Raw genomic sequence first — 22113 nt, forward strand, 5'->3', positions numbered from 1 at the left:
ACTCTGATCATAGGATAGCCTGAGCAGTGGTTCTCAACCTTCCTAACGCCGCGACCCTTTAATACAGTTCCTCATGTTGTGGTGACCCCCAATTTCATTGTTACAAATTGAACATAATTAAAGCATAGTGATTAATCACAAAAACAATATGTAATTATATATGTGTTTTCCGATGGTCTTAGGCGACCCCTGTGAAAGGGTCGTTCGACCCCCAAAGGGTCGCCACCCACAGGTTGAGAACCGCTGGCCTAGAGGTATGGGTGGAATTTTTCCAGTTGGAACTATCTATGGGGAGACTGGAGCTTCTAGCATACTCTAATTGGTTTTCTGTTTCTACATTAATCTAAATATATATGTATTTCATTATAGATGGAGCACACATTATTGACTGGGGATTAGTTTTTAATTTTCAAGATGCTATGTGAAGATATGAAATAAGAATCTTATTCCCATCTAGTCTCAGTATAAAATTTAAGAACTAAGAACACATCATCTGCTTTTCATTAGATACATTTCAGTTCATGTAGTTACCATAGTATTTACCTTAAAATAGGGAAAATTATAAATTTTGATTATAGCCATTAAAAATAAAAATAATCGATTTTTAATATTCACCAATTCCTTATTTGAAAATTTAAAGCCTTCTTTCAAAATTGACTACAAACATACTTTAGATGGTAATCATGTATAAACTTAATTGTAAAGCTTTTTTACTTCGTTATAAAGTGTTTAAACTATTTTCTCTTACTGTTCAAATAAAAATTGTTTTCAATTTTTAGTTATCTACAAGCTACATTGAAAAGTAATCTCTTTTACATGGTTCAGAATATATGATTTTATAAAATTCTTTAGACATGTTTTAATAAATCTGCTAAATTTCAATTTACTTTACACATTGTGAACAGTACATTTGTCTAATTTGCTGCACTATCATTCAACTCTTTGATGAAATAATGCTTTAAAAAGGCATGCAGGCTTTCTTCCTTTTTATGAATGATGGCTTTTGCATGTTTTTCTCATGTTAAAAATGAATATATTAATCCAATCTGTCTCCATTTCTCAAATAAAGTTGTGCTTTTTGGGAATTGGTAATCAGTTGTTTAACAACCCTTTAGAACTTAAATCTTGAATGTTTTAACACCAGACTGTAAAATAAGGCAGAATTCAAAGATATTTTATGTTCTTCATGATAATCTAGAATTTTTATTTAATTCCAGGTAACTTTGGACAATTGACATGATGGGATGTTTTCCTTTGTAAGTAACAATTTTATAAATGACAATGTAATTATAGCATTGAAATAAAATAGAGTGTGGGCTTAATACATTATAAATATTACAGAAGTACTACTTTGCTATAGTAATTTAATGACTGAAGCTACAGTGAATAACAATCTTACCGGTACTTGTGTACAAAATATTATACAGATTACTAACAACGAAACTGCAGCAGTTGCAAGGATGTTACCAGCTCAACAAACACCTAACAATACAATATTTTTCTAAGAGGAAAAGTAATAATGTTAGATTTACAGACAATAAAGAATTGTTTTCCACTTGAAACGTTGGAAGAACCCAGATGATCTAGTATCTTCATTTATATTATTACAAGAAAAGGTTTCCTTTCCTGGGGACTCCAATCCCCAGCAGGCCTAGTGCACTAAATTTAAGTGAAGACAGCTTTTAGGAGGCTACAGCAAAGGAAAGAAACTCTTCTATCTGAAAATCACTGATTCGTAGGCCACTGCTTCAACATCTGACTTTTTTTTTTAACCTATTTACATACATTCAGCCCAAATCAGTAGATAAAATGTTTTGTCTATATTACAATAGGCATTGTTAACATTTCATCAGAAGGCCAGTGCAAGACATTTGTTAATAGCCATTGCCCAGCATTTAGGAGATTTTAAAATATCATACAAATATACAGCTAGATTGTGAGAAATCTAATTTTGCGCATGATATTGGTGGTCGCTTTTACAGACATGGAATGGCAGAAATTAATCATTAGGGCACTAACTAGAATGCTACTCATCCAGGCTCTAATTCTCATCTGGTGGTAGGGTGAGTGTAGGCGGCTAAAATGCCTTGACACCTAATGCCAGATAGACTTGACTCAAAGTGATGGATGGGGAGGCTTGGGAATCATCTCAAGTGTAGGCATATGTCGGCAGCTTTTCCCAGATCTGTGTTTCTTTTACATATATTTCACAGATAATGAAAAATTAGAGGTTCTTGGGAACAGCCCTCCTTGTCTAAACAACTGCTCTTTCTCTTTTGCTAGCCACAAAGCTGCTTACTGTGACGAGTCTGAGCTGGTTCAGAACACATGTATGTATACCCCTATTATGTACCAGCCACTACATTAACAAGTCTGCCCACATCTCTAAGAGCCCCATGCAAAGAAAAGACATTCCCAGTGTAGGAATGAAAGATTCATCATTACTATGAAGAAAGTGAGCAGGTTGGAAGTTTGGCCCTATCTGACGAAATATGTGATGGAATGCATGGTCAGGACAAATGTATTATTCTCAGAGGAAAGTAGATAACTCTGAAGTTGGACCTTTAAACACTTATTGAAATCTAAATTATGTTTAAATTAATAGGTCTAATTAAGGAACTAATTAATGCATTATACTAATAAATGGTAACTCTAATGAGTATATTCATGAGAGAACATCTGAGTAACCTGGTTAAGAAATGATATTAAAAGTGTCAAAGGGAATCAAACTAATTTGTTTTAAAATGAAGGAGGTATAACACATACATGATGATATTTCACAGATATTTCTTAGAATATCAATAAGCACCAAGTTTAGTGCTGTCAGCCCCATGGTCCCTTCATTGATTATATATGATTTAGATCTTGAAAGCACAACACACTATAAAATCTACATTGCATACATACAAATACAGTTTCAAAAATGAATCCTGGAGATTTGTTGTGTTGTTTTTTTACCAATAAGTAGAATTTCACTTTTACCATGTCTTCATAGCTGTGAGATGGAAGTTTGTATTGTCTGGTGAGCTCTGAGACATGTAGATTAATATTCAGGCTAATGCGGGACAAAAGAGTGGCACTTCTTAAATGAAAACTAGACCCTGGTGAGTTTTTTCATAAAGAATCTTTTCTCCTTCTTCTAAAGAGATCTTATTAATGCTCTAGCAACCTGAGCCCTCATCTGCATATCACAGAGAGGTAAAGCAAGGGAGCCAGTGGGTGGATTTGAGCTATGTACACAGATGATTAAAGTATCTCAGCTTGGTCCACAGGCCACGTTCAGCCTTAGGCCAGGCTGCACAGGTATCTAAATATCTAAAAAGTCACCCAAAACACTAGCTCTCCATTTCACTTCATGCTATGCAGGCCTCTGGATCCTGCAGGAGCCGTGCTTTGTCTGCATAAGGAGAAGATTATAAGTAAAGTTTGCCAGTCAAGTGGTTTCTTAAGCAGTATCCATTTCTTAAGCTTGCTGGGAAAGGGCCTGACTCTGAGCACCATTAAGGAGTAGCAGACCAGGGTGTGGGAGGAAAGGAAGCCATGCTCATCCTTATGCTGTAGTAGATCTTGGTTACCAGGACCAGAGAAGAGGTCTATTCCTTAACCCAAACCAGCTGGGTGCTGGGTTGTCCCCAAGGGCGTCTGGGTGAAGCACAGAGCAGCCATATGTCATCCAGGCCTCTATCACGCGTGTGTCAGCTCCTCACTGCCCTTTTCGGTCTCACCCACCCACTCACTGTCTGATAGGCCCCTTAGCCACACCAGCTGGACCTGGCCGTCTCACTTCCAGCAAGTCGTGTATGTTACTTAAGCCAGGATCACACTACCTACAAGCACAATCAGAAAATGTTACCATTGTAGGATTTTTAGAACCACTTCCCTCATAATGACTTACATCTCTATGGACTTGATTCATATTAGGTGCTCAGAAACTAAAACACTCTCATTTCCTGCTATTAACACTGTAAATACAGATGTTCACTTAAATGTCCATTACTGATTATTCCTTGCTAAACACTGGTCTTATGAAATACCTGAAGGTCAATTTAGTAATACTTGACTCAGCCTCTTAAAGGCAGTGGTAGGGGTCGGGGAGGTTGAGGGTTCTGAATGCTCATGGTCAGTATTTTTATCAACAAGATTATCTCAATGAACTCGATTTTAGAAACTGAATTCATGTACAAGAGTGCAGCAAGTGGTACAGTTTACACTTGGTCACAGTTTTCTTACTTTATGACATTACGGTAACAGTTGCAGGATAGAAACACACACGTACACACATTTATATTCACACTCACGCACAGTACAATTTTACTGATCCAGACAATACTTCTTTTCAATTAAGAAAAAAAAATGAAGACTGCTGTTTGGCCACCCAGGCATAAAATCTACTTAAACCTGGAATACAAGAATACAATACTCTTCAAGTAAACAGCAATTGCACAGTGATAACAATATACATTAAGATTGACACATGCTGTCTTAAGAGGTCCAGTAATAGCTAAAGACTAAAGAAAGTCAGAGACGTCAGCCAAAAAAGTCAATATACCTTTCCCCCCTGTTATAATTGTAATCCATCACCCAAGAGAATAGCTTTAGTCCAGAAGATCATAAATGTCCTTGTATGAAAATGCAGAGCTAACAAATTTTTAAGTGTCACTAAATTCTGCTCAATACTTTGGAGAGTCTTCCAATTCTTCTTGTTGTATTAACAGAAAACAACAACAACAACCACCTTTATCATTATTTCCAATGTCAAATTTAAATAGAGATATTTGAAAAATATTAAGGTTTCTAAAGTTATATCACGGGCAATACTCTTTAAAAAAAGTGGTCTCGTTGGCGTATACCCACTGCTTATATCCCACTGTTTTCATAAAATTCTACTTTTCAGTTTTGCTGAACTAGACAAATATAAACAACACATAGTAAACACCGGTACACATTTCACAGGACACAATACATTTTACAAAATAGCTCTACTTTAGTACTATAACGGCTGTAAAAATGGACAGCTCTGATACTGATGGACAAATACATTTCACATTATAATGAAAGTGGTGGTTACAAAGGCATTACTCATTTCATGGCGTTGTTCCAGTGGTACTTAGACTGCAAATTGTGTAGCAAAAGGCTTCCCTCCTGTTTCACTGACACTTTGAAGGACCTTCCAGTCACTTAAGCAACAGGCTTTCTTCGCTGTAAATCCCTGGAGAACTGAGTTTGAGAATCTACACTATCAAAACATCAGCGAACAGACAACTGATCATGGTAACAATCACTTTTTCAGTGAGCATGATAAACTTAAAAAATATAACTGACGAGACGACAGACTCTACTAGATTTTTAGCTTAAAAAAAAAATAATTTCTTTTCCTGCGTTGCCCATGAGGCATCAGGCTCACACAGCCTCGGCAGACGTGTCTGTAGACACAGACATGGTCACCTTGGCGATCTTGACAGTGCTCTTGATGCAGCTCTCCGTGGCCCTGTGAGCACTGGCTGTGTTGTTTGCGTGTTTGTGCAGGCAGTCCGAGTCACCCATGCTGTTATCAAGGGGCTGCGCGGTGCCTTCACACGAGGGGAACATACTCCGGAACGCGTGTCTCAGGTCCTTGCTCCTCAGAGCATAGATGATGGGGTTCACGGTGGAATTCAGCAGGCAGAGCATGCTGCAGAAGGCGAACACCGTCTTAACGAGCTTGTTCATCTTCCCAAAGAGATCATACACCATGATTGCAAGCAGAGGGCCCCAGCAGATGATCAAAACCACAAGGATCAGGACCAGGGTCTTCGCCAGCCTGATGTCCATGCGGGTTTGGTCCGGCCGAGTCACCTGCACCTTGCCGTCCTCCGACGTGTGGATGATGATGCTCTTCTGGGTGCCGCGCTGAATCATGCGGACCGCGTGGCTGTGAGCCTTCCAGAGAATGTACATGTATGCGTACACGATAAACAGCAGCAGCACACTGGTGACCCCGATCCAGAACATCAGATAGGTTTCATCAATGAGTGGGAAAATGTCTGAGCAAACCGATTGCAGTTTCTTGCAGTTCCAGCCCAGGAGAGGCAGCACGGCGATCACAATTGCTATGGTCCACATCAGGCAGAATGCCACCACAGCCTTGGGCCTGGTGACGATTCTCTTATAGGCCAGGGGCCTGTGAATAGATATATATCTGTCGATGGCTGTGAGGAACAGGCTGCCAACCGAGGCTGTGAAGGAGGCTGTGACGCCGCCCAGTTTGAACAGAAAGACGTTGGGGCTATCTTTGCGGTGGAACACGTGGAAATCAACGAAGCTGTAGACGAAGATGACGCTCCCCAGAAGGTCTGCCACCGCCAGGCTGCCGATGAAGTGGTAGGAAGGCCTGCAGCGGAGGCTGCGGGAGTGCAGGATGACGCACAGCACCAGCAGGTTCTCCAGAACCGTGAAGGTGCCCAGCGTGAGGGACAGCACGGCGATGGCCAGCTGCTGGCTGGGGTTCAGGATCATGAAGCACTCCATGTCCATGAAGTTCTCCCCGCACTGAATGTTCTCATTCTCCTTGTAGGACGAAAGAGACTTGTTGTAAAATTCGGTAATGTTCACCTGGTCCGCGGGGACCAACTGAGGGCTATCTCCCGCAGTCATCTTTTCTTGGAAGGGACTTCCCCTGAAGGAAGTTAAAGGGAATTTCTGCGGGAAGTACCCTAGTTTGGACGCCATGTCGCCTTTGATATCTTCGTACTGAATGTCATTCGAGCCCACGTAGAGGAGGTCCGTGGTGATGGTGCGGAAGGTGGTGTCTGCAAGGCCATCTAGGATCGACTTCATACCCTCTGTCTTCTAGTAGGCCAAACTCCAAAGGACTGAGAAAGAGGCTGGCAGCAGGGAATCCTAACAGGGAAAACAGATAAGCCAGATGATGAGAAAACCAGAATTCAAACAAACATCAATGAGTACCATCATGTTATTTCATTCCTGTCTCTGAATACAGGTAAAATCCTTGCCAGATTCGTCAACCAAATGAGTCAGTCACTTAAAGAAAAGCCACCCAGGAGTTGCTGATGTGGCATGCGCCAGAAACATGTTTCTTTCATTAGTTGAGTTCTCTGGATATGCCACTGTGTGAGTCCTCTATGGAGCGCCAGGGTCTGAGTGAGGGTCAAGTGAAGAACATGTGCTTGTATATGGTGTGCATTTCACAGTCGGGTCAGGAAGTGTTTACCACCTGGCTTCTACAGCCACGCACACACACGCGCACACACACAAGCAGTATCTGATGTTCCTGAAGACTTTAATCACCTTGTCACACAGGTAAGACTGGATGTGCAAGACAACCAAAGAACAAGACAGTGTGGAATCAGAGACTGAGCTGTGTGGTCTGTGTATTGAATGTAAAGGGGAAGGAAGAAACTGCTGGACCAAAAGGAAGAATGTGGTCACGCAGGAAAACCTGGGTCCCAGTCCTGGCTCTAGCAGGCAAGTCTCTTCACCCAGTGGTGACACTTGGACTGAGCCATGGCTGAGGAAAACTTCTAAAATGTCTACACCAACCAAGGAAAATGTCACAGAGGGCTAACATTCACTGGGGCTCATGAGAAGAGCAAGATTTTTTTTTAAATCCTCACTCAAGAATATATTTTTATTGATTTTAGAGAGAGAGGAAAGGAGGGAGAGAGAGAAAAAGAGAGAGAGATCTATCACCTGCCTGTCCTACACACCTGATTGGGTATCAAATCTGAAACCTAGATATGTGTCCTGACTGGGAATTGAACCCGAAACCTTTTGGTGAATGGGACAACATTCCAACCAACTGAGTCACCCAGCCAGGGCAAGACCAAGATATGTATTGCCAGAGAAGAGTGACAATGGACAGTGCTTCCTGGCTGTGTCCCCCATGAGTGGTGTGATGCCACAAGCACACTGAAGACCAGAGTCAGGCCTCATCATGCAAGGCTTCTCGCGTGGACGGCCCTAGAAATAAGGATGACTGAGAGAACAGGCCAAATTGTAAGGGCTCTTCAATTCTAAGCTAAGCAATTGGGTTTTGTTTTAAAATAAACAGCCAGAGAATTGATTTTACTATTTATAAATGCTTGTTTAAAATGTGGCTATTAGGCTCATTAGCTTATAAAAAAATTAGAAGTAGTGAGTGATATCTATAATAATCAAAATAATCACAAAAACCAATATTTATTTACTGATTCCAACCAGTGAAAGCACTACTAACGGAGAGAACACTGAGTTAGGAGTTACACAGACCAAGGGTTAGTGTCAGACCCGTGTTAGTCTTTCAAAACTTCGGTATTTCATCTGTAAAATAGGAAGGAGGAGGAGGTGGAAGCCTAAATCATAGAATTGTGTTGAAACTTAAATACTTTAAAGAACACTTAACATAGTTCCTGGCACAAAATTTAACTCTTCAATATTAATTATTATCATTACTTAGTACTATGGCTCTCAGCCTTATTTATTAATTATATATCGAGATAATATCTAATTGCCCTATGATCTAATTGCCCTAATTGAATCATAGGCTGTTTATTCAATTTTTATTTCTGTATCAGCACTTAAGGCACAAAGAAAATAGAAAATATACACATGGGTAAAGGAAGAGGAATATGTCTATTTGTATATTCCAGGCATTTGAGAGATTCTTCATTTATTCTATCATTAAATTGTCATTACAACTCTATCAGGTGCTTATTTATAACTCCCATTTCACAGACAAGGAAATGGAGGCCAATTGGATGATAAGCTGTCCAGAATATGAAAAGTTTGTAGCTGAACCCATGTCTCTCAGACACCAGAGTTGCTGGTTTTGGTAGTTTTAAGGATTAACGGTAACTAGGAGAAAGCCATTTTGCATCTTATATTCAAGCCTTCCAGCTTCTTACCAACACAAAATTGAGGCATTTTGTCAGTCCATTGTAGTTAACACTACCTCCTACTAAATCACTATTTTCCATCTTAGCATCTTGTGGGATCTGCCTACTGGCATGGCCTCAAGGACTACAATCAGTATTTGGAAGAACTATGAAGTGAAGAAAAAGGATCACAGATCTTATTTCCATAATGCAAAACCCCTGTGCCTATGATTTACTCTAGGTTAAAATCACCATATTTGTCACCACAATTTCCCATTTTAATGCAACCAAGCACTTTCATCAAAACAAATTATCTAGATAAAATATGAGTTAGATACAAAGTAATTTCTATCCAATATAATCCAACTTTAATTAAAGAATACAGTTAAAAAATACACATGAATTTTGTGTAGTTCAAGGATCTTGGTAATGTCCAAATACCACAGTGCTCAGGCTATTTTAAGTTAATGGGATCGTGGCAGGAAAACTGTTCTCTGCATTTCAGTAATTCTTGCTTTTATTTCTACATTTGGATTATTACAGTAATTTTCACCTGCTCATTTTTTGCACTGCGAGTTTTCTTTGAGAGTTCATTAGTAATATAGTTTATGCTTTGGGGGATGCGGCTGCCATTAATTTTGTTTTTGTTTGCTACTGGGAAAATCATAATTGGAAATTTCTAGCAAGATGCATAGTAGATGTACCTATTAAAAAAGCAGTTGTTTTTATTGCAGTTATAGTAAAAGAATGACTGAAAAATATATCGGGGATTTTCCTTGAATTCTACTTAAATAAACCAACATATTCTAATAATTCAAGCTATAAATCATGCATTTATAATAACAATAAGAATATTGTAATGCAATGCATCTATTATTTTTTAACTTCAATTTTTTAAAAAATATATTTTATTGATTTTTTTTTTACAGAGCGGAAGGGAGAGGGATAGAGAGTTAGAAACATCGATGAGGAGAGAGAAACATCGATCAGCTGCCTCCTGCACACCCCCTACTAGGGATGTGCCGGCAACCAAGCTACAGGCCCTTGACCGGAATTGAACCTGGGAACTTTCAGTCCGAAGGCCGACGCTCTATCCACTGAGCCAAACCAGTTACGGCTTAACTTCAATTTTTTAGAATACCACCACCAGTTCTTTTAATCCGTCTCTCTATATGCACACCTGCCTCTCCATTAACCCTCCCCCCCAAATTTATACATCAACTATCAAGCTATGGTATCATCCAAGAAATTTTATGGGTATGGCAGCAGCATGAGTTTTTTTTAAGTCTACCAAAGTCTATATCTTTGTATATCTTTGTTTCTATAACCATTAAGGATAGAAGACAGCCGTGTTCTGATTAGGGTGAGCATCAAGAAAGTCCTCAAAACAAGACTACAAATAGCATTTTTTCCATATTAGTATAACTTAATAGCAGGTTATTTTATTCTTCACTACCCAGCTGGAGACCTTATATGTTTCAGAGAGATATTTCAACATTTTAGATATTATCACTGTTGTATCCAGAGTCAAAATCCCTGCAGTTCTGGCCTGTACAGCATCTCTGGGGGGACAGCCACTAGGCAGTATTTGCTTCCCGCAGGTTGTCCTGTCCAGGAAGGCAGAAAAGCCACTGGAAACATCAGAAGGGTTGTTGCTCCCAATATAGTTACAGACTGTACCAGCTCACCAGGCTCTTTCTCCAAATTTCTAAGTTTATAAATGCTTTAAAGAGACAATGCCAAGCTCATAGTATCTAAATTGACAGGAGCCCAGGATATCAAATGCAGAAGTGCCAGGCCCTGGCTTAATCCTGTTTTTTCCCTACCTTTTGCTGGTTCTGTGTTGTTCTGCTTGGCTAGCCTCAGAGAAGTCTTGTGAAGGGTTCAAGAGAACAATGGTGCCAGTGGATATATTTGTTTATTTTCCATTCACTTCTGGGAACAAGTCTGGTTTCTACTAATTTGATCAAGAAAAATAACTTGCTAATGTATTTCTTTAAAGTTAATAGGGAAATTTTTAGTTGACTCATAATTGCATTATGTCTAAGCCAAGTCCTCAATATACATGGATACTCTCACAGGCCAACATCATAACTCAATGAGTATTTCTGCTACAGCTGAGTGGGCAAGTAAGTCTGTTCTAACCATTAGAATTGGAATTATTAAAGTAGTTTGGTAAGTTATTGCATCATCTTCTATAGCAATGAGAAATAAAGGACTGACTTAATTATCCTGATAATTTAGGCAAAAATGCACAATCCCTCTTCTTTGTATTAATGTCAGCTCCTTCTCCCATATATAAAAGAAAATTCCATTATGCTTGTAATGCTCAGTTGGTTCTCAAAGCTTTAGCTTTTCTTTCTTTCTTTTAACATAGAAGTTATTAATCAGCACTATTTTCTCTGGTCTATTCTTGCTAATAAAATGAGTGTTAGACTTTTCATAAATATATATCAATTATATAAGCTAAACAGACATGAAGATCTTATAAGGCTATATTTATTTTCAAATTTGATCTGACATATGCTTAATCATTTAACATTTAAAGGCTTGCTAAAACAAAGAGTTTTATGGCTCAAGAAACTAAACCACACCAGATAAGCACTCACTAGTAGGTGATGATGCCTCAAGAAGAGCCTATCACACAGGCAAATAATTGATATAAACAGAATAATGTGCTGACTTTTATAACTAATTCTATTTACCATTTAATTTTGCTCTGCTATTTTGATGTTTCCCACTGATATGTGCCTTTGCTTTTTCCCCTCCAGAGAGAAACCTTTTCTACATAAACTATAAAGAAAATAATTAAGCATAATTGAAGCAGCCTTTCCTTGAAATAGAACATATAAAGTTTTCAATTCCGTAGAAGCCTGGTTCACATATAAAACACTCCATAGGATTGTCTTTAACTTGCATATGAGGTCTGGTCATTAAAAGTCAGAAGCAATATATTATTCTGATCTGTAATGTGTATAGAACCCATTAGATAATCTTTACCGTCCATTACCAAGGACAGCAATAATTTTGAATGTGCTGCATGTTGTCCAAATGGTGCAGCATACTTTTCAAGTTTCCTCATTCATTCTTCAATAAGGGCTATTTTCTCTTTGAATCCATGAGCGTACATATTAAATACAACTAAAAACAAAGTCTTGATTCTCCATGTTCCCATCTCAAAAAAATTGAGTGCTTTAAATGCACAGCAGAGAAAATTTGAATTCCCAAATATCTCAAAGAGAAACATTTGAATGTTTACATGCCAGGCATTGTGCTAGACATAAATATTACTTTTGTTTTTTATATTAACATAAAATAGGTGCTATTACAATCCCCACTGTACATATGAGAAAACTAAGAGGTGAAATGCTTTGTCCAAGGTCTCCAACTAGAGGAGCAGAGCTAAAACTTCAGCCAGCTCTGCAAAATTCAAAGTGCCTGCTCTTAACTTTGAGGCCCAAGAATCATTTAATAAGACACTCTTCTTTCCATTTCTTAGGAAGCGGGAAGAGTTGATTTGGGGGAAAGGAAGTAATAAATAGTACATGATAATTTTACATAGTGAACAACTAAAATCTGGAGGCATGATCTGCCGACTGCAAAAAGGATGCCTATGGCACTTGCAAATCATCCTTGCTCTGTGGTCTTTAGGAACAAAGTATGCCAATTAACCATCTATAATAATAAAAGCATAATATGCTAATTAGACCAGATGTCCTTCCAGACGTCCTTCCACACAACCTTCTGGATGAAGCCACAGCTTCGAGGGAAGCCAGGGTCCCAGATGCCAGAAGGAAGCCGGTGCCAGCAGCAGTGAGAAGGAAGGCCTACTCTTGCATGAATTTCGTGCATCAGGCCTCTAGTAAGCTATAAATACCAACCCTGGATTAGCATCTTATCTGCAGTGACTGTTGGCAAGTAAATAAAATCTAACTTGTTATTGCCACTATTATTTTTTAATTAGGTAGGTTTATGTTTTCTTCATTAATCAATTATAAGGACTGTGGATGGTAATGACAGTTTTCACAACACCAAGTGAGGAATGAAGAGGGCACCTTCTTTAGGTCTGAATGAGCCATGACTGTTGTTAGTAAACAAGCTTTAAACATTCATTATTTTTATAGAGAAATTCAAACTCATTGGAAATTGCTTAACTTCCCACCTTGAGCAGTATAATTTCCTTAGACCCAGAGTGAAGGCAGCTCTCCATGGCTAGTTCCTAAGATCTTGGCTAGAATCAGGCAGAAGAAATTCTGTAAACCATAGTAAGGCTCCAACAAGAGAGTGTCTGTGACAACTCTTGGTGCCCAAAGGGCAGAGAGCTGATACCACAGCAATGTGGTTGATGGATATAAAGTTAAAGGCCTAAGATGCTTCATTGAACACATATTTATTGTGTGTGTTCTCTGTGCCTAGTATTGTATACATTGTATATCCGGGTATCATACCTGTGTAATGAATATGGGTCAAGGAAGCAATGGAAATGATTGTCCATCCTACCTCATCCCATCAAATAAAGCCCACCCATCAGTCCTTCCACGATGACAGAGTAGAATTGGATATGAATACATGTAATAGGCATATGATACTTCATCTTCAAAGAGTATTGGGTTGTATAAATCCCCTTCCGATAGATGCTTTGAGGGTTTTTCCCAAAGAGAGATGATGGGCACTGCTGAGTCATCCTATAGCATTCTTTCTTGTTTCTAAACCCTTCAGATGACGACCCTTGATGGTAGAGCCCTGTATTATATGGCCTTATATGTCCTCTGCCTGGCACAAGGTAAGTACTCAATACATGTTCACTAAATGAATATTGGTGTGCACTGGCAACATGGCAGATATATCTTAGTAGAATGGCTTTTAACTGTGGATACTTTTCCTTGGCATAAAGTCAGTTGATCATTAGAGAATTAAACCTAAGTCTTGGTCTCAAATTTCCATCTAGAAAGGAAATGCCTAAATATAAAAGTTACATAAAAGGCATGAACAATGATTTATCCCAGGATCTTTTAACTCAGTATCAAATAGTTATATTGGCAGTAAGTGGAGGTTATGCTGAAGGATCTGATAATTACTTTTTGTTCTTACTCTTGTTTAGCCCAGGTATATTATGAACTACAATGTTTAGCCACATAACAATGATATATAAAGAAATATTTGTGACTTGCACAACTCTAACCAAATCCTACTTATACACTGTTGACCTTTAAAAACAATACATGGAATTATTATTATAATGAAATTTTTCCTTTCCTCAAAAGCTTGCTGTTATACATTGCTCTTTCCCAAATGGGTTTCTCCATGTGCAAGTGTTCTTTAAAGACTTGTCAAGAGAAGTTATGTGAAAATTCAACCACTAGATGGAGTGGCTTTTATAAGCCCTCAGCAATAAATTTGTTATTCTGTTCAGGACATACTTCTTGCTTTGGTTGAGCAATTTCTCCTCCTGCTACATCATTTTATGCATTTTACAATTAAATTAATTAAAACATAAATAAGAAAATATGTTATTGAGGGTTAAAATGTGTTATTACTACTGCCTAGAAAAACTAAATTTCAAATTGCTTTTGTGAGGCAAAAGGACATTGAGAAAACTTAATACATTAATAAAAATTAATTGTGAATATTTGGAATTCTGCCTCAAGAAAGTAATTAAGAATGAGTAAAGGAAAGTAGTTCTACTGAAAATAAATGGTATGTTTATGCCGAGATATGGTTAAAAGAAGGGAATGTCTCACAAGCCCAAAATCAATTCTAATAACAAACTCAACTCATTTCTACTTTATGAAACATTTAGCTTTCCAATTTTCAAATATGAAATCACCAACAAAGGTTATAACTCTGTGATGAAAAAGAATGGAAAATTATCTTCTATTATTACAGGGTCTAAATTGGAATCTTTCACAAGAGAAGTGAATATTTGTTCAAATACTCATACAAATTGAGGATATAGTAGCTTTCTAAACAATTCCATTTCCTTCCTATCTTTTCTCACTGGAATAATTTTAAATAAGTTTTTATTGTTGTGTAAATTCAGAGTTCCATTCAGACATGATTTTTAAAAGTAGGTATTTATGTATCACCTTCTTAAGTTGAAATGTTAAATAAAAAGTTTTCAGTGTGTGCTAACAAAGAAAGATATAAACAGAGAAATATGCTTTCAAGATGCAAATAATTATGTAAAATAGAACTTGAAGAAATGGGCTTCAGTAAAGATGCAAAATATGCTTTGCAAATATAGTTATGATTAAGAAGGAAGTATTCTAACTGGATGCAAGTGCAGAATTTTTATGCTACTGAAACCATGAGGTAGTTCTATTGTACTTATTCAAGGTCAAATCCTTCCTAGGTTTGCATGATGCGATTATGCAATTTTGTATGGGGCTGAGTAACTGAAAGGATTCAGAAAAAATAACATGAAGATAAAGAATTAGGAAACAAGACAGGCGAGAACAGGCTGGGAAATTCCAGTGTACAAAAACAATCTGAGAAGTCCCACAGTGGTTGTTAGTGCATAGGGAGTTATTTTATAGTCAGTGACTCTCAAAGGGTCATCTGTCTCCAGAAGCTTGAGCATCACTTAGGGACTTAAGAGAAATGCAAATTCCCAGGTTATACCTCAGACCTACAGAAACAGAAACTACAGGGCTGGGATGCATCTGTGTTTTAGCAAGGCCTCCAGGAGATTCTAACACACTCTATAGTTTAAGAGCCATTGTTAAAGATTATGGCTATGAAAAAGACTGAAGCGGGAGGGGGAAAGAAGAATGGAGGTTAGATAGCAAGAAAGACTAATCTATTAATGAGTGGTTTTAGATCATTGAAATGGATTGCTAAGAGAGCCTTCTTTCATGATAAAGTAGACTTTCACAGATTTTTTAATTGAATTTATTGGGGTGACATTGGTAAATAAAATTATGTAGGTTTCAGGTGTACAGTTCTATAGTACATCATCCTGTACCTTGTATTGTGTGTTCACCTCCCAAAGTTAAGCCTCCACCCATCACCATTTATCCCCTCTTACCCTCTACTATTTCCTCCAACCCCTTTCCCTCTAGTAATCACCATGCTGTTGTCTGTGTGTCTTGAGTTTATTTATTGTGTTCTTTTTTGCTTAATCCCTTCACCTTTTTCACCTGGTCCCCAGCTCCACTTCCCTCTGACAGCTGTCAGTCTGTTCTCAGTATCTATGAGTCTGCTTCTATTTTATTAGATTCCATAGATAAGTGAAATCATATGGTAGTTGTCTTTCTCTGACTGAATTCATTTAGCATAATACTCTCCAGATCCATCCAGACTGTCGTGAAAGGTAAGATTTCCTGCTTTTTATATATATATAGCTGAGTAGTATTCTATTGAGTAAATGTACCACAGTTTATTTATCCACTCATCTACTGATGGGCACTTAGGCTAGTTCTAAATCTTGGCTATTGTAAATAGCACTGCAATGAAACACAGGTGTGCATATATTCTTTCTGTTTGTTTCGGGATTGTTAGGATACAGTATTTCCAGAAGTGGGATTGCAGGGTTATAAAGCAGTTCTATTTTTTAAAATTTTAAGGAAGCTCCATACTATTTTCTACAGTGGCTGCACCAATCTGCATTCCACCAACACTGCACAAGGGTTCCTCTTTCTCCACATTCTCACCAACACTTGTTTGTTAATTTACTGATGAAAGCCATTCTGACAGATATGAGGTGGTATCTCATGGTGGTTTTAATGTGCATTTCTCTGATGATGAGTGATGCTGAGCATTTTTTTCAAGTTTACTGATTCTCTATATGTCCTCTTTGGAGAAGTGTATTCAGGTCCTTTGCCCATTTTTAATTGAATTGTGTGGGGGTTTTTTGGTGCTGAGTTTTTATAAGTTTTTTATTAATTTCAGAAATTAACCCCTTATCAGATTTATCATTGGCAAATATGTTCTTCCATTCAGTGGGCTGTCTTTTCATTTTGTTGATGGTTTCCTTTGCTGTGCAAATCTTTGTAGTTTGTTCTAGTCCCATTTGTTTCCCTTGTCCAAGGAAATATATCAGAAAAAAATATTGCTACAAGAAATGTATGAGATTTTACTGCCTATGTTTTCTTTTAGGATTTCTATGGTTTCAAGTCTAACATTTAAGCCTTTAATCCATTTTGAGTTTGTTCTTATGTATGGTGTAAGGTGGTGGTCTACTTTCATTTTTTTTTTGCACGTATCTGTCCAGTTTTCCCAACAGTATTTATATAATAGACTGCCTTTACCTCATTGTATGTTCTTGCCTCCTTCGCCAAATATTAATTGACCATAAAGATGTGGGTTTATTTCTGGGTTCTCTATTCCATTCTATTGATCAAATATGTCTGTTTTAATGCCAGTACCATGCTGTTTTAGGAACCACAAAAGACCCCAAATAGCCACAGCCATCTTGAAAAAGAAGAATCAAGTTGGAGAAATCAGGCTACCCGATATCAAACTATACTACAAGGCCACAGTAAACTCACTGATCTTTAAAACCAAGGCTTTCTATTTGACTGGAATAGATAATGTAGTCTATCCTGAACATAAGCACAAGTGGGGAACCTCTCAGCCTGCAATTCAGGGCTTCTCTATGCTGTTTCAGGAAACTTACTGTTACATATCTTGTCCAGCAAAGAAAAGTGGCTTCAAGATATAATATGAAAGTACCCAGTATGCAGACATAAATTAAAAACTCAACACCATTTTCTCCTAATTCTATTGGCAAAGACTATGTAAAGTTTTATAACACTGCTGAACACCATTGGGAGGGAACCCATGGTTCCTGCGCATAAAAGAACAGGGAAAAAGCAAAAGTAGTTAGCATTCCAGCTGGGTTTTTTTTTAAAGATGGAAATATCTCTGTTTCTGTTCTTCTTTTCCCAGAACCATAAAATAATGTATCACAGGAGATGAACCCAGAAAACGACAAACTGAAATGGAAATTTTGCAGGAGGCTCAAGTAATGCAAATTACCTTACAGAATTATCCTGGTAATTATGCAATTTACACTGCTTATAGATGGCAAGTATCTTACAAAAATATCTACCAGTTATAAATATATGGAAATGCATCCCAAAGCACTAAAATATATGACTCGGGGTAGACTGTTCTCTCTCTGATTATTTCATCAATAAAAAATGGACCATTGATTACTCAAAGTTAGTTTCCATAGCTGAGGACTGAAATCATTCAAAGATTTCCTTTTTTTATTTGTAAGAATTTAGATATAATTTCCAAAAGCAGCTGTACATTTTCCAAAGTCAAATTCTCACACATGCAAAAGATACAGAATTCTTTGGATGATTTCTTGCTTACTTTGGTTATGTGTTGTTTAGTTTTGCTCTTTCTCTACATGCATATTGCTTGCTCACCACAACTTACATCAAAACTGGAGAAAACATTTAAAAATTCTGGTAGCAATGCACTAAAATGAGTTGAAAATCTTATCCATTTAACAACCCACACCGGAATAAACCAAAATACACAGATCATAGTGGCATTAAATTAAGTCTCTTTTGTAAAGAATACATAAAATTGATTTATTTTTAAATATAGCTGAGTTAAAAGCAAGCAAGAGTGACAAAGGTATACTATCTATAATGGTGGTTCACTTGCTGTACTAAAAACATCGTTTTTAGCCTCCTGACCAACAGAAATCAATGTTATAAGTTTCCTAGTACAAATGTCCACATGTGAAAGTAGAATTTTGTTTTTTTAAAAACATAATGGAATTTATCACCAATTTAAATGTGAAACTCCTTGTAACTTAATTCATAGAAATCATATTGATTCCAATTTTCTTCTCTAAATATATGGTCTAAAAGAACAAATGAAGAAATGATGAAGGAAAGAGGGGAACCCTCCCATTTAAATTTAAACTTTGACAAACATTGTTTCCTAATTATATGTTATTTTAATTATATTTAAATATACTACTGACATACACAGTTTGTGAAAGCACTTGCCAGTATATTCAACTATCACAACAGATTGCCTGGCACATCTCTGAAAAATGCCTCTGCTTTTCTTTAAAAAGCAATAGCATGGAATTTGCTAGTAGGAATAAAAAATAGCTATTACACCATCAAATTCAGGTAACTATACTGCACTTTATCGCCTGAAATTAAGAAACAATTTAAAACGCTATTCAGAATTGATAATGGTGGTAAGGAATCAAGCCAAAGAGATCAAATTTCTATTCAACGAATCCAAACGCTAAACAATTATGAATGTAAATTATAGTAGAAAAATAAGACATTAGATAATAAAAGATTGTACTCTTAGGGAAAAATGATTTGCCATCTATGTTAGGCAAAAGGGGAACTTACATCCCTTGTTGCATTCAAAAAATACAAAATCGACTTTACTAATCTTACTAAAAAATACAGAATATAATGCAATAGCACAGTGGGTTAAAAAGAGTTAGCTAAAAAACATCGATTCCTACCTGACTCATCTCAACTCACATATTCAAAAACAAAAGAACACAAAACAAACAAAGAACAACTTTGAAAGCTTTCCTAAAGTGCAGGTGTGAGAATGTTACCAGCTGGGGCTAAAACAGAATTCATAGTATTCTGGAACAACTACTATGACTCTGCCAGGCCCATTTGCTCAGGTTTGGTGAATAAAATCCTTCCGTTAAAAGCCTATACAAACACAACTATGAACCTCAAGAAGTCCATGGTCACTAAGTTATGCAATTAACCTGTCCAAATGAAACTTTTAAATTGGAGGACATCCCAACATTACACATCAATAATCTATATGGAAAATCTCAATGAAAACTAGATCAAAATGTTTGTAATTGCAATTGTCCTATAAAAACTATTATAATGAAATGTAATATTTCATTTTTTTAATGAGATAGATACCCTGTTCATTGAAGAAATATGACCTAGGAAAACTTGGCAAATATTTTATGTTATGAACTAGAAGTTCACAGTGATTACTTTATATAATAGTTTTGACCTATTATTCCTGATATGTCCTAGCTTACCTATTACCCATGAAGGCCTGATTGAGAGAGAAGTTCATCTAACATCAAACCATTTGAATAGTACCAAGAGATAGACATTGGAAAACCACTGAACATAATCCTCCCTTTCTCGGGTCTCACAAATTTCCTATAGCTGTAACTTACTTGTGATAGCATTATAATTTGTTATATTATCATGTTAATGTGCATTTTGTGATGTAGTAATAACTTTGTATCTTTTCTTCCAGCTTTCCTTCAACTTTCTTCCCCAAAATAAAAAAACAGTCAGCAAGATTGGTAAAATGTGGTTATGCCCATCCTGGCATCTTTGCAAGATTCTTAGAACACATGGGACTGAAACACTATTCCACTATGGTGGAAAATAAGAACAGCCTTGTTTTGATTCAAGGTGGATAGTTCCTTTTGCCTTGAGTCTTCAATGCCCATCTGCACAGCTGCCCTAAATTTGGACACTTCCCCAAATCTATAATATTTATTTAAAACCTAAATTATATGTTCAAATATAAAAAGAAAAGTGTCTAACTTTCTTTTGGTCTAGATATACATCTATGAAAAAGTTTGTTCATACCTATGCAAAAAAGTGTGTTGATATATCCAGTCATCTAAAATTATGCAGTGTACATATTCTGGATGAGATTTATCGTTTCTTTTAGTCTAGAATATATCTGAGAGAAATATGAGTTGATCTGTAATTGTTATAAAGTTAATCTGATCTAATTAATGGCTATCAAAACATTTAATAGCAATTCAGTGGCAAAGTGTTGAATCCCCCCTCCCCTCAAAAACAGCATTCAGGCAGTTATAATAGAAATTTAACATTATTAAAGAACAGGATTAGGAAAGAGTTGGAGATTCAGGAGGGAAATATGAAGTTAAGTGCATCAATTGGTTTTGATTTCTTTAACTTCACCACCAATCTTCAGTCAAGAAAAGAAAAATTAGCAGAGCTTGCTGTCCCTCACAATGTAGATGTACATACACGATATAAGCCTGGTCCCAGCAGTTTTTCAAACACTACTGGGTCCAGGTTGTTTCAGAGTCAAAAACAGAATTATAAATTACTTAAACCCAACGTTGGTTTTATTCTACTTGGTTGGTTCCATTAGAAAATGATGACTACAAAAACAGAAGAGCCAGACTTACACTGGTGAAGACACCATCCTTTTTTACAGGGATGAAAGTTCTCCTCTGTGCTCATCACACAATTGAGATAACATAATTACCCCCTGGAACAACAGGCAGCACCCAAAGACTAGGCTCCATCTTACTGACCAAATTCATGACGCTATAACCGAATCTCATTTTCTTCATCATGTGTTGTTAGGGATTTCCAAATTCAATATATTACTTTTTTTTTTTTTTTTTTTGCAGCATTCCTGGAGAGCTAATTATGAGAAATAATCCCCTTCCTTATTAGGCCAACTGTTTTCTGGAAAGAAACATTTGGTAAGCGTGGTGAACTGTAACTGCTGTTTCATTTCATAATAGTTAATTCTTATACATCCAAGTATTTCAATTCTAAATCCAAGCACTCATATGCCAGACAAGAAGCCTGTCTAAATTTCCTAGTGGTTCATGTTAATTCGGAGTCAACGCAGAGAAGAGGAGAATGTTACGCCATTGTTTTGAAAGAGTTTTCCAGGCTTTGCCTTAGTAATTAATAAGCTGACACTGCATACTAAACACTTATCAACACTAATCAATGGGGCTGCTTCTTTCTTCAGAAAACAGGTAAACCGATCCAAGGGGTTTTCTTTTGGAATAAACTGAAATATGCCACAAATATAGTGGTTCTTCCGGAGAATTTTATTCCCAGCAGTTTCATCTTGGTAACACTTAACAATTTCACTATTTTAACATTTTGAAATGCCAAAAAGAACACATTGATCCAGCAGCTAGGCTTATTAGAGAAGAACAATCTCACAGACGAGACGGGGAGGCTCGCAGTCCACTGGGAAAAGGGTAACAGAAAAAGACAGAAAACAGTGGATAACAAACAAAGCCCAGCACTACTCCAATGTGAGATCGCATTTTCACCAGAATGGAAAACTTCACACACCAATGTACATACTATCACCTATGGTTTATTGAAGGGACTAGGCATAACATTCTTTTTGTATGCACATCTACTGCTGCTGTCTGTTACAAGGGGGGTGGGGGGCATGAGATCTAATTTGCCTTCCTAATAAGGAGTATGCAAGCATAGTCATTTCATCTCTGAAAGGTCAGAACTGAACTGTGCACCCCCCCCCCCGC

General features: G+C 37.2%; 1 protein-coding gene across 3 annotated transcripts in view; it reads right to left on the reverse strand.

Annotated features, from left to right (window-relative positions):
• Positions 1-1173: 1173 nt before the first annotated feature.
• The window catches only part of CNR1 (cannabinoid receptor 1 (brain)), a 24210-nt gene continuing 3270 nt past the window's right edge, over positions 1174-22113 (reverse strand). For all 3 annotated transcript variants that reach the window (XM_005858391.2, XM_005858390.2, XM_014530052.1), the window contains one exon: positions 1174-6879. In XM_005858391.2, coding sequence (XP_005858453.1) covers positions 5401-6816 — 1416 coding nt within the window. In that variant the 5' untranslated portion in view covers positions 6817-6879 and the 3' untranslated portion in view covers positions 1174-5400. The remainder of the gene's footprint in view (positions 6880-22113) is intronic.

The sequence above is a fragment of the Myotis brandtii genome, unplaced genomic scaffold, assembly GCF_000412655.1.
Source record: "Myotis brandtii unplaced genomic scaffold, ASM41265v1 scaffold1171, whole genome shotgun sequence".
Taxonomy (NCBI): domain Eukaryota; kingdom Metazoa; phylum Chordata; class Mammalia; order Chiroptera; family Vespertilionidae; genus Myotis; species Myotis brandtii.